The sequence below is a fragment of the Perissodus microlepis genome, chromosome 6, assembly GCF_051167445.1.
Source record: "Perissodus microlepis isolate ML-2025 ecotype Zambia chromosome 6, ASM5116744v1, whole genome shotgun sequence".
In the NCBI taxonomy this organism is placed as follows: Eukaryota; Metazoa; Chordata; class Actinopteri; order Cichliformes; family Cichlidae; genus Perissodus; species Perissodus microlepis.
This window is the reverse complement of record NC_140466.1, coordinates 10811010-10823770: the sequence shown is the minus strand read 5'-3', so window position 1 is coordinate 10823770 and position 12761 is coordinate 10811010. Positions and strand designations below refer to the sequence as shown.

The 12761-nt window shown below is 37.8% G+C and overlaps 1 protein-coding gene and 1 long non-coding RNA gene across 3 annotated transcripts; one reads left to right on the top strand and one right to left on the bottom strand.

Moving 5' to 3' along the window:
- Nucleotides 1-1024: 1024 nt before the first annotated feature.
- Nucleotides 1025-6304, top strand: LOC146385135 (uncharacterized). The gene is made up of 3 exons (XR_014800451.1): nucleotides 1025-1654; nucleotides 3139-4146; nucleotides 4816-6304. It is a non-coding gene; the product is annotated as an uncharacterized LOC146385135 (long non-coding RNA).
- A 426-nt stretch (nucleotides 6305-6730) lies between these two features.
- LOC146385134 (uncharacterized) lies at nucleotides 6731-11056 on the bottom strand. Of its 2 annotated transcripts, none has more exons than XM_084930722.1 (2): nucleotides 10653-10833; nucleotides 6731-9355 (listed from the first exon to the last, which is right to left on the bottom strand). In XM_084930722.1, the coding sequence occupies exon 2, from the start codon at nucleotides 9329-9331 to the stop codon at nucleotides 7580-7582; it is 1752 nt and encodes a 583-aa protein (XP_084786848.1). In that variant the 5' UTR covers nucleotides 9332-9355; nucleotides 10653-10833; the 3' UTR covers nucleotides 6731-7579. The 2 variants fall into 2 exon arrangements, with proteins under 2 accessions (XP_084786848.1, XP_084786847.1); XM_084930721.1 differs by lacking the exon at nucleotides 10653-10833 and adding an exon at nucleotides 10840-11056 and having other exon boundaries at nucleotides 6737-9355.
- Nucleotides 11057-12761: the final 1705 nt, after the last annotated feature.

Below are 12761 nucleotides of genomic sequence, written 5' to 3'. Positions count from 1 at the left end.
ATAAGCCATGCTTTTTTTCTAAATACTGTCGTCACGTTTTTGTGTGTGTGTTTTTTAAGCGTTTTCTAAGGACAGCGCGAAAACAGTAAAGAAAGAAATAAAGCCACGTTTCCTATTAGTGGAAAAATGTACCATGTTGACCAATTAAAAAAAAAGTCAACACGTGGGGTTTGGTTGTTTAGGAAGAGGGGAGCGTTTTGGGAGTGACAGCAGGGAGACAGAGCAAGCGAGCGAGCAAGAGAGAGAGCGAGAGAGTTTTAAGATATGGGAGATTTGTGACGTTTAGTGTGGAGTGTATACTTAGTATGTTGTGTTGTCTTGTGTAGTTGTTCTGTTGTGTAGTCGTTGTTTTGTTTTATGTGTCAGTGAGGGCACTAATGAATGTCACTAAGCCACATTTGCAACATAAACACTGTCACTAAGTAAAAAACCAGCGGAATGATCCACCTCCTGTTGTCAGGCCTGCAGGTTTATCCCTGTGCTGTTCTCCTCTGTATTTTGGTGGACAAACTTTTTTTTTTTACTGGCACACATCATTTGTGGGGCATCTTATTGCAACACCTGATTGTTCTCTCATTTTAGTTTTAGTAATATTTTTAAATGGTTGTACAAAATGAAAAAAAAAAAACGGCAGGTGTATTGGCCGCATTTTTAGATAAATTGTTGTTTATGTTTACAAAATGTACATTTTATATTTGCATTTCAAGTTATAAAAATTTACTCAACATGTCTGTGGTTTTTTTTACAGTAAAGAAATACTACTAGGATTTTAAGTTCTTTGTGTGATTTCAGATCAGTAATACTAATGCATGTTACAGGCATGGCCCTTTAAGGGTGAAGCCTGATGGGAAATGTATTCGGGATGTGTGTAGCGGGACTGCCTGGTGTGGGTGTGTACAGAGAGAGCGGAGAAGGGGAAAAGTAACGGTTAGCTACAGAAGAGACGGAAAGAAAATAAATAAAAGGAATATAATAACTCCCTCGACAGCCAGAGTTGTGTCGGCGATGCTCGCTGTGAGTAAACTGTTTCAGCCCACTGTACGCGGTGTTCGTGCCTTGGAGAAGAAATAAAGTTCGGTGAAGCAGTTTCCTACGCCTCCTTCGATCTTTTTGCTAGCGGAGTTGACCTGTATAGTAAGCTGGTTGCCGGCTACGAGCCAGTTACGGAACCTTCAAGTAACTGCCAGAGGTTTCCTTACTACGGCCGCGGATCTGGCGCGGTAACATGCAGTATGTCAGTGAAAAAAAAAACAACTAAATTCAGTTGAGCTGAAAAGAATGATACCAAACAAGGCAAGGGGAAAAAATAAAATGAAACAATTTGAGGGTGAAATACTACGGAAGAGGATTAGGGCCACTGAAAAAAAAAAAAAGAATTCTGACTTTAATCTCAGAATTCTGACTTTAATCTCAGAATTCTGACTTTTTTCTCAGAATTCTGACTTTTTTCTCAGAATTCTGACTTTAATCTCAGAATTCTGACTTTAATCTCAGAATTTTGAGGTGGGCACCTGCAGGCTTCCAGCTTCAGTGACAGCGATGTGTCCAGTTTGGCAGGTGGAGAACTAATTCACTAAATATGGTGGATATAAGTGATTTTTTGCGTGGCCGAGGGGTCCCCGAAGATGCTATTTTATTAATGGAAGAGCAGAAGGTGAGTAACAAAAAGAGAAATAGTTTGGTGTCTCCTATTTCTACAGGAAAACAGTTACGGTACAGTTACGGTTAGCATGCTTGTTAGCTTATAATGTTATATAGGAATGAACGTGTTTCACGATGTTACAGTATACTAGGTGAATTGACGTTTTAACTGTTGTTGATCGTAGGATCATCCCAGATGGGTTCGTTGCATTTTATTTTATTGTTCTACTATTTCAGAGTTTTTCAAGGCAGTTAAGCGGAGCTGTGTTACAGATGCTAGCCGCCTGCCAATATCACTGATATATTTGATGTGTACAAGTAAGTTACACTTAGTACAGCGGAGGGGAGAAACTGTAATGAATGTTTATGCGGATATTTCACTCAGAAAAATGGGTGGCGTTCATACACAGCCACCGACACAGCCCCGGTTGTTGTTCTGACGGTGGCCGACTGACGATCCCCTCACAACATGTTAGCTAACACAAACTAATGTTGTGCATGTAACTGTGTGTATACGTTAGTGGTACAGTGTCGGAAGAAATGAGCAAACTGTTAACTGTTTATAATGTCAGAATGACATCATCATCGCACTGTGTAATGTATGTCAGCTCAAGAAGGAAATCATATCTTATACTCTGAGCTGCCCAGTGCACTTAACGCCTACGTGTGGAAATGGTAGGCTACACTACAGTTAACTACCGGTAAAAAAATAAACTTAATACAGTATTTGATTTTTTTTTTATAGAATAATAAAAAAAAAAGTGCTGGCTGAGGAGCGCTGCCGCGTTGAACTTTGACCTCGGAGTGACGTGACGTTTGTTCGCACAACCAATAGAAGTGCAGAAAGTCGCAAATCAGGCATATTGTTCGCATAAACACAAAAATAAATAAATAAATAACGAAATAATCCCGATATTGTGCCAAAGACTGATTTACAATGTTACTTTGTGTTCTATGTGTAATACCTTTGCTTAAATGACTAAATGGACTGTGTATTTATGACTCTGCGTTATAGTCCTGCATACATAAGTAAGATTCATATGTACAGATAAAAATGTACAGAGATATGTACACAAGCGTGTACACAAAAGTCTACTGCTGATCGAGCTGCTCAGTGGTCGTACAGTCTCATGCAGAGAGCGTGGAGGTGTTGTCCGTTGCCATTCCACCACTCCAGCAGACCACAACATAAAAGACAGCAGACGCCACCACAGTGTCATAGAACATCCTTAGAAGACGTACTACCTACATCATAACCAATCAAGTCCTGCTTTTTTTAAATGTAGAAGAGGATTTATTATTTACTGAAAGGCTATGCCTTAGTTTGCTTCTTTCATTATTGTGTTTCGCCCTGCATAAAATAGATAGCTTTTCTGATAACTACAGTCAGTACTCTCCTACTGGCATTAGCGGTGACCTAAGAGGCTTAACCGTAATATTGCTTTGCAGTGTAAATGTTGCAGAAAATGACTGTCTTTTCTTTCTTCTTGTGTGCAGATTGACTGTGACGTCATAGCACTGATGGATGACGCAACTTTGGCAAACTACATTCCCTCGTACGGAGACCGAATTGCCCTCTTCAATTTCTGCAAAAGCAAGCAACCACTGTCAAAAAGAAAACTAGGACTTCTGCAAAAAGTTCACCTCTCAAAGCGAGAGAAACAGTGGCTGACATGTCAGATTTGGATGACTTAATAAGACTGTATCTCAGACTTTCTTTCAGTAACAAAGAAATACTTTCAATTTTAGCACATAGTCATCAGACAATTATAAGTGTTCGAACTCTAAAGAGAATTTGTAAAAGACTTGGGCTTTTTAGAAGGAAGAATCAATCAAACTTGGAGGAAGTGCTAGCCTTTGTCCAACAAGAGATCATGACAAATGGACAGATGCAAGGTTATCGTTGGCTACATCTTCGTGCAATTCAACATGGATTTGTGGTGTCACAAGATACTGTAAGATGCATAATCAAATTGGTTGACCCTCAAGGTGTGGAACTGAGACAAGCTCGACGGTTGAGAAGACGACAGTACAGCTGCAGAAGGCCAAATGCTCTCTGGCACATGGATGGCTATGACAAGTTGAAACCATATGGTATTGCTATCAGTGGCTGCATAGATGGTTTTAGCCGCTGTTTTATGGATGGAGGCTTATACCACAAACAATGACCCTAAATTGATTGCAAGTTATTTTCTGAAAACAGTTTCATGCATCAGTGGATGTCCAGAGAGGTTACGTGCTGACCGAGGTACCGAAAATGGTTGTGTCGAACAAATGCAGATGTTTTTACGGAGAAACCACACAGACAGTTTTGCAGGTGAGAAAAGTTTCCTTTACGGAAGAAGTACGGCCAACCAACGTATAGAAGGATGGTGGGCTACCCTACGCAAACAGAGTGCACAATTTTGGATGAACTTATTTCAAACTTTTCAGGATGATGGCCACTTCACAGGGGATTTTTTGGACAAAAGTCTTATCCAATTCTGCTTTCTCAATCTTATTCAGGTAAAAGCATGTGCGCATGCTATGTAATGTCTTAGCTGCATAAATAGAAAATATAAATGTGGTTAGAACATTTTTTTTGTTTAAATTAAATATGAATTTTATTTCCATTTTAATATGTCTTGATGCATGCTCAATCAGCCAGGTAAGGAATGTTTTTTGACAAAACATTTCTCACACTGAAAACGCTACATCCAGATGAACAGAATCAACTTTTTGGGATTCCATTTTAATACTTTGATGGAATTGTACTCATGTTATCAGTGGAAGTAACTGCACCTTTCTCAGCACAGGTGCATGGAGCATTTTTTTTTTTTTATTGCCACATGGTTTAAATTACTATGGAGTCTGTTACCTAGTGGGCCTTTGGGCACGGTTTCAGAAAGCAATCTTATCATTTGGTTAATTCTCTATTGAAAATATATTGTAGAATCATTGCACACTGAGTATAAAGTGTTGGGCTATCTATTCAACAGTAGAATCATGCAGCACCATTCTGTGTCCATGTGCTGTTTAGTGAAAGTGCTATTTTGTTGTTGCTGCTTGGTTTTACATTAATTAGAGGTCACTTTCTATGTCTGTTGATTAATGAGTTAATAAGCCTCAACTTTGGCTAAATCTACTGGTACATGGTCTGTTTCATATACTTATATTGTGTTGTTTTTCATGTAGGATGAACTTGAGGAAGTTGTGAACACATGGAACTCGCACAAAATCCGGCCAAGTGGTAGTGCAGCATCGGGTCGACCAGTAGTAATGTACTCATTTCCAGAGCTGCACAGTGCTGAGGATAGACTGAAACCTATTTCTATGGAGGATATCACTTTGTGTATGGAAGAGTGTAGCCCAAAAGGTCAACACCCCTGTGATGAAACAGTCTTTGAACTGTGTTGTCTGCTTATGGTAGAAAATGAATGGGATGCCCCAGGAGATCCACTTGGTGCTGCGGATCTGTATATTAGGTTAAGAGAAGAAATACTGCAAAGTATTTAAGGAACTTCAGTGTGTAAATGTACAAATAAATACAAAATATTTCTCTTTATCTTGATAACGTGATTTGATAGTAGGTGCCATGTCTTACAGGTACCTTTTATGCAGGTATTTCTGCACTGCATTAAATGAAAGACATCTTTTAGGTGTGACCGAACATGCCATTTTTCAGGTCATTCTCTCAGAATATTGCTGTTTATTTCTGCTCTAATGTAAATTCAGAGTGCTGATAGGTCAGCACCAACTAGTATCATTTTATGTTGATCATAGTAATAAATACAGTTTGGTTGGTATCTCCCCCCCCCCCCCCCCAAATTTGATTGTCCCTCTACATTCACACTACCATTAAACAGAAATGTTTATATATTACTTGAAAAAGCTGAATATTGTGATATTATCAATCAGTTATGAAACACATGTCAATCCTTTTAAAAGGCCATACATTAAACTGCATTTACAAATGTTATATTTTTGATTGAATCATAAGTGGTGTAAACCTGCCTACCAGTAAATTGCAATATAAATTTCTGTGTTTTGTTGCCAGACATGTGCATAGTATATAAAATATAAACTGACCAGCTCCCTGCTCATTGTTTTCTGTATCAACCTTTACTCTTAATATTCATGGCTGGAAACCCAGGCACCAGCATATGATATGCTAAGTGCCCGGGTTATCTGTGGTATGTTTCAGCAAACCATAGTAGCATTAACAATTCTAGGTCTCGACAACAGCATGTTTCTATAAAGTATCATTGTTAATATTTAAAGTCGTTATGCCTTTTGGGGAGCTTTTAGTGCAATTATATTAAAGCAAAGCTATTATAATCATGTACCCATATGAAGATCCATCACTTAATTATTATTGTATTTCACTTCTGTTAGTTGTAAGATATTTTAACTGGTTTTCATGTAAAATGACCATGAGTCATTGCTATACTGATTCAGTGTGAGCTGTCGTACACAAGGCTCCTTTATGTCATGAATCCTAAGAAACATACCAAAAATATTTTGACTTTTATTTGTAGTATCCCAGCAACAATGCAACAAAACAGTTCCTGCAAGTGGAACCAAGTTATTGTCACATTAAGTGCAACATGTTTTACATTTATATTTGTGTATCTTTATGAAATGTTTGAAATTAAAAATAAATGGTATTCTTCCATGTTACTGAGCTCATGTGTGGCAGTCTCTTGAATTCTGGCATGTTCAAATAGATAAGGAGCTTGATGAACATATTCAAAACAACAATACAAATGTACTGTGTACAGTAACATTTTATTGGAAAAAGTTTACAAGAAACCTGTTCTTGCCAATGCCAATAACATGGCTAAAACTCATAACCATATAAGCTGCCCTGTAACAAGAATTACTCAACTTTTAAAACAAACTTATAGATCTCATACAGTCTTGTTATGCATCAGTATACATCAGTGACTTACTGTAAAGATCATGAACACTGGCTATTGTGGTATCACATATTCCTTCAGTGTCATCTATGGTATAGAAATAAAAACAAGTGTGAATGGTTGAGAACATACATGCATACAAATAAAAATGCATAATTTCTGGCAGTAACAAGACATTTTTTCAGGTTGCTAAGATTAATACTATATCTGAGAACATGACAATGTGGCATTACAAAAGGATGCCTGAATAATCACAGCACTTGACCACTGCACTGAACTGTACAGTGTTTATTTATGATCTCAGTAATTTGTCTTCAAAACAGACTGAATCCTTTAAGCAGCTTGAATCAATTTGATGGATGAATAACAGGTATGCTTAGAAACAATATGACATTAAGAAAATACTGGAATTTTAAAAAATATTTTCACCAACTTTAAATGGAACCTTTGTAATCAACAACAAATGCCAAACTTTGATACCTTAACCTACCTTAACTAAAAATTGCATATACTGTAAAGCAAAATATTTTCAGACATGACAAATGCTAAAGTATAAAATTGTACTTATTCCTTTTACAATACAGTGTTGCATAACAGCATTACTTTTACGTTATAACTATGTTCAGCTTTAGCCCTGACCTAATAAGAAAATACCATCTGAATGAATTAGTCTTACTACTAATTACTTACAAAAGTATTTGACTGTGCTGAGCTCTCACACCACACATTGTGCATTAAAGAAAGTTTAAGAGCAGTTTAATTATAGTTTATAGATCTTTAGTAATCTTTCTTCATGCTTTTGCTGAAGGTTTCTGTCTTACAGCTGGAAAGCTTGGATTTGGTGAAGACAGCTCTGGATATGGTAGTAAACAGTGTACCCGTTCGTTTTGTTTTGTGACTGTATCATGTAAAACTCAAAATGATAAAAGAAAATTTTAAGAAAAGTTCAAAATACATAAAAATACATATTCCTAACATCTCTTTACAGTTATGCTCTAGTGTGCATGAGCAGTTCAAATGTAGCGCATTGCTGTGAGAGTCTAAACAATGTCCATCACCCAGACATTACTTTCAAGAACTGCATTAAATTCAGAACGAAAATCTGGGAAGTTTTCATAGCTGTTAGCTAGCTGCAGAACATTCCCACACGTGTGTCCGACTGGTCTCCTTGTAAACTCTGTCATATCTTGAAATTCCACATAAATACTGTTTGTTACTATAAGGTCAGATCCGGTGCAGAAACGCATAAATTTCTGAAGTTTAATGTTATCCAGCTCTCTGATGAATCTTTTGAGATGATTTTTCACTTCTTTTTGTTGTGGAGTCAAATCCACAGCAAATTTCAGTAGCTGGCACACTTTTTTTGAAGTTGGTTGCAGTTCAGAGAATAACTTGGTCAGTCCCTCTGGACTGAGGGAGATATGGGGGTCGATGATCTCCCTCCAGCAGTCAATAACAAACATTGGTTTTTGGACAAGCTCTTTGTGTGCTATTTCATCAAGGATTGTAGGAAGAGTCTCAGCAGTGATTCTTTTTCTACAGCAATAACTGTCAAGAACTTCCACAAGATCATCCAAGTCAACTGCAGAGAAATCTTTTACTGCTTCCATCAAAACATCACATTCTTGGCTGCTGACAAACTGTAGAAAGTGTGCTTTAAGATCACTGTAAACACCACTGAAAAGCACTTGTTCCAGAAAAGGGATTGCAAGTTTATTTGGAAAATACTGACATTCTTGGTAACCTTTCAAGAGTATTCGCCCAACTGCCTTCCATTTTTCAGCAGGAAAATCATGGTGAATGAATGGCACTTTAACGGTTGCACCTAGGGTGCATCGCTCATAAAATTCATGCCAGAAGCATGTGAGTACATCTCTTAGTATTCCTGATCCAGTGCCTGGTTCTTCTGTGTTGTCTGGAAGTATGCGCTTCACATTCAGTGTTTTGCTCAAAATCTCCTCATCAGAGAAAGCAGTAATCATGTCATGTAAAGTGTCAGTATGACGTATGGTGATTGTTATTACGTTCTCTGAATTAGGTGAGCTGAGGGGGACAAGAAAACCCTCATAGACTAATGTGTCTTCTGTATCTTCTTCAGCATCGAAAATTGGACCAAAAGTAATTTCTGGATCATCTAAAATTTCTGAACCAGCGATGACTTCATCAAAATTACCCCTGACTTCCCCCACTTGCAATGGATTAATGTCACTGCCACTGCTTTCTGAGACAAACACCACTTCAGATGTCTCGCTGGCATCTTCTTCAGGATCTTTTGGTTTTGTTGCAATGTAGAAGCGTAACATTGTCAGTCTCGCTGCCTCATACATATTGCCAATAGACTGGCAGGTATCATCAGTAAGGTGGTTCTGTTTAAAGTCCCAAACCTCAAACTCAAAATCTGTTTCACATCCCTTAGGAGATATGCCATCAGGAAAAAAAAGTTTCTTTCCTTCCTGAAGAATATCTTTTAATCCAGCATCAGTGGCCATTTGAATTTTTCTAGTGCCACCTCCCTGCTTCGCTCTCACCTGTTTGGCTATTTTTCCATCACAATGTATCCATCCTATCTCAACATTTCGTGTTGCTTTTTGCTTCTTTGTCTGTCTTATTCCTGCATCTGTATGTGAAGTGTTCTCCTTTGGACTTTCTTTTCTGGTTTTCATTTTCTCACGAAGTTTCTGCAGAAGTCCTAGTTTTCTTTTTGACAGTGGTTGCTTGCTTTTGCAGAAATTGAAGAGGGCAATTCGGTCTCCGTACGAGGGAATGTAGTTTGCCAAAGTTGCGTCATCCATCAGTGCTATGACGTCACAGTCAATCTGCACACAAGAAGAAAGAAAAGACAGTCATTTTCTGCAACATTTACACTGCAAAGCAATATTACGGTTAAGCCTCTTAGGTCACCGCTAATGCCAGTAGGAGAGTACTGACTGTAGTTATCAGAAAAGCTATCTATTTTATGCAGGGCGAAACACAATAATGAAAGAAGCAAACTAAGGCATAGCCTTTCAGTAAATAATAAATCCTCTTCTGTATTTAAAAAAAGCAGGACTTGATTGGTTATGATGTAGGTAGTACGTCTTCTAAGGATGTTCTATGACACTGTGGTGGCGTCTGCTGTCTTTTATGTTGTGGTCTGCTGGAGTGGTGGAATGGCAACGGACAACACCTCCACGCTCTCTGCATGAGACTGTACGACCACTGAGCAGCTCGATCAGCAGTAGACTTTTGTGTACACGCTTGTGTACATATCTCTGTACATTTTTATCTGTACATATGAATCTTACTTATGTATGCAGGACTATAACGCAGAGTCATAAATACACAGTCCATTTAGTCATTTAAGCAAAGGTATTACACATAGAACACAAAGTAACATTGTAAATCAGTCTTTGGCACAATATCGGGATTATTTCGTTATTTATTTATTTATTTTTGTGTTTATGCGAACAATATGCCTGATTTGCGACTTTCTGCACTTCTATTGGTTGTGCGAACAAACGTCACGTCACTCCGAGGTCAAAGTTCAACGCGGCAGCGCTCCTCAGCCAGCACTTTTTATTTTATTATTCTATAAAAAAAAAATCAAATACTGTATTAAGTTTATTTTTTTACCGGTAGTTAACTGTAGTGTAGCCTACCATTTCCACACGTAGGCGTTAAGTGCACTGGGCAGCTCAGAGTATAAGATATGATTTCCTTCTTGAGCTGACATACATTACACAGTGCGATGATGATGTCATTCTGACATTATAAACAGTTAACAGTTTGCTCATTTCTTCCGACACTGTACCACTAACGTATACACACAGTTACATGCACAACATTAGTTTGTGTTAGCTAACATGTTGTGAGGGGATCGTCAGTCGGCCACCGTCAGAACAACAACCGGGGCTGTGTCGGTGGCTGTGTATGAACGCCACCCATTTTTCTGAGTGAAATATCCGCATAAACATTCATTACAGTTTCTCCCCTTCGCTGTACTAAGTGTAACTTACTTGTACACATCAAATATATCAGTGATATTGGCAGGCGGCTAGCATCTGTAACACAGCTCCGCTTAACTGCCTTGAAAAACTCTGAAATAGTAGAACAATAAAATAAAATGCAACGAACCCATCTGGGATGATCCTGCGATCAACAACAGTTAAAACGTCAATTCACCTAGTATACTGTAACATCGTGAAACACGTTCATTCCTATATAACATTATAAGCTAACAAGCATGCTAACCGTAACTGTACCGTAACTGTTTTCCTGTAGAAATAGGAGACACCAAACTATTTCTCTTTTTGTTACTCACCTTCTGCTCTTCCATTAATAAAATAGCATCTTCGGGGACCCCTCGGCCACGCAAAAAATCACTTATATCCACCATATTTAGTGAATTAGTTCTCCACCTGCCAAACTGGACACATCGCTGTCACTGAAGCTGGAAGCCTGCAGGTGCCCACCTCAAAATTCTGAGATTAAAGTCAGAATTCTGAGAAAAAAAGTCAGAATTCTGAGAAAAAAGTCAGAATTCTGAGATTAAAGTCAGAATTCTTTTTTTTTTTTCCAGTGGCCCTAATCCTCTTCCGTAGAAATACAAACGTATACTCAAAAGGAGTCAAAAATGGCCGGTTGTATTTCAGACCTCAGTGGGTTAATCCAACAAATCATGAAAAATTAGGTTAAATTTTTGTTCATGACAGTGCAGATCTCTGACATTTTGTGTAATTTAAGCTTCTAACAATGTGATTGTTTTCTAACAAAAAACAGTGTGAAATTTAAGTTAGACTTGTGTTTGTAAATGAACCGCCCCATGTTGTGTAGCTTTCTGGATTTTATACTCATTGGGCTACATATTATTTATTATACAGGCTATACAGTACATAAGGTCAAAACTCACATGTTTTATGTAACTAAAGTGTGTAATTATGTGGGCTACAGACAATAATTAAGTTATAGACTATATTTATATGAAAAACGTGTATACTTACTGCATTTGAATTATTTTAACCATATGTAACCACCTGCATATGTGTTTGAAAAAAAAAAGGCTTTGATTTTGCCACCCCATTTGATTTCTTTGCCACCCTCATGCCACCTTAAGAAAGTTTCTCTAGATCCGCCCCTGCTTGAAAGACTATTTTTATGGTTATTTTAAAAACCTAGTTACTCATCATCAGGTAATAAATCCAACAGTTTCTCATTTATCTGCTGTAACTGACGTCATAAATTTCTTATTGGTTGAGGCTAGGTTAGGCTAGGCTGCATTACCCAGAACCCTTACTTCCCTACTTGCCTGGAATAGTATGGAGCCAGAATGATTTTGGCATTGGAAAAAATGACACTGAAAGATAAAAACTGAAACTGAAAAATGAAACTTGGATACAGGAAGTAACAAACGTTTTTTGATACTATCCCCCACCCCCCACAAGATAACATACAGAAATTAAAAATTATAGCTTCAAGCAAAGATGTTTGTTTTTTCTAACACAATCTTCTTTTTTTTACACACCGTTTTTGTGTGTGTGTGTTTTTGTGTGTTTTTTGGTGGGTGTAATAGAAGGACAGCAAATCCTATGTAATTTTCCCTATAATTTGAATTCAGCATGATTTGTCAGATCCATCCCAAGCTTCTGTTAGCTAAATCTATGCAATACTGTCTCGAATTCAGGTGGAACTGTTAAATTGCACGTACGTCTTTTCCAGTGACTCTGCATGACTCTTGCATGCCAGTTTTAAAAAGAACTGTAAGTTATTGTAGGCCAGTTTGTATGAGCCAGCCCTCTCTCTTGTGATGCTTCCCCCTCCCTAACACCACCACCCCTCAAAACTTTGTGTGATCAGTGTGAAGGCTACTGCTCAAGATCTGATAAATGTCCTAAAACAAAGTATTCAACAGTCAAACAAGTCTAACAAACTTCAGTTCCCATTAATGAACACAGAAATGTACAAGCACAGATATTAAATCATCAGTTCAAGAGGAGGCGTTACAGTTTGGTATTTATTGTTACATATTAATTACCTGTTTTATAGAATAGTATGCTATAATGTCCATACATGATGTTTACCTATCACATGCAGGTCATTTTCAGGTTTCTTTGCCAAACAAAAAGGAAAAACAAAGCTTTTACCCACTTACAACTGTAACCAGGAAAGGCTAGAAGCCAATTTATTGTGTATGTATATTTAGTGAACAACCAGCACTCTGTACTACTGAAGAGCTTGAGCTGAGTC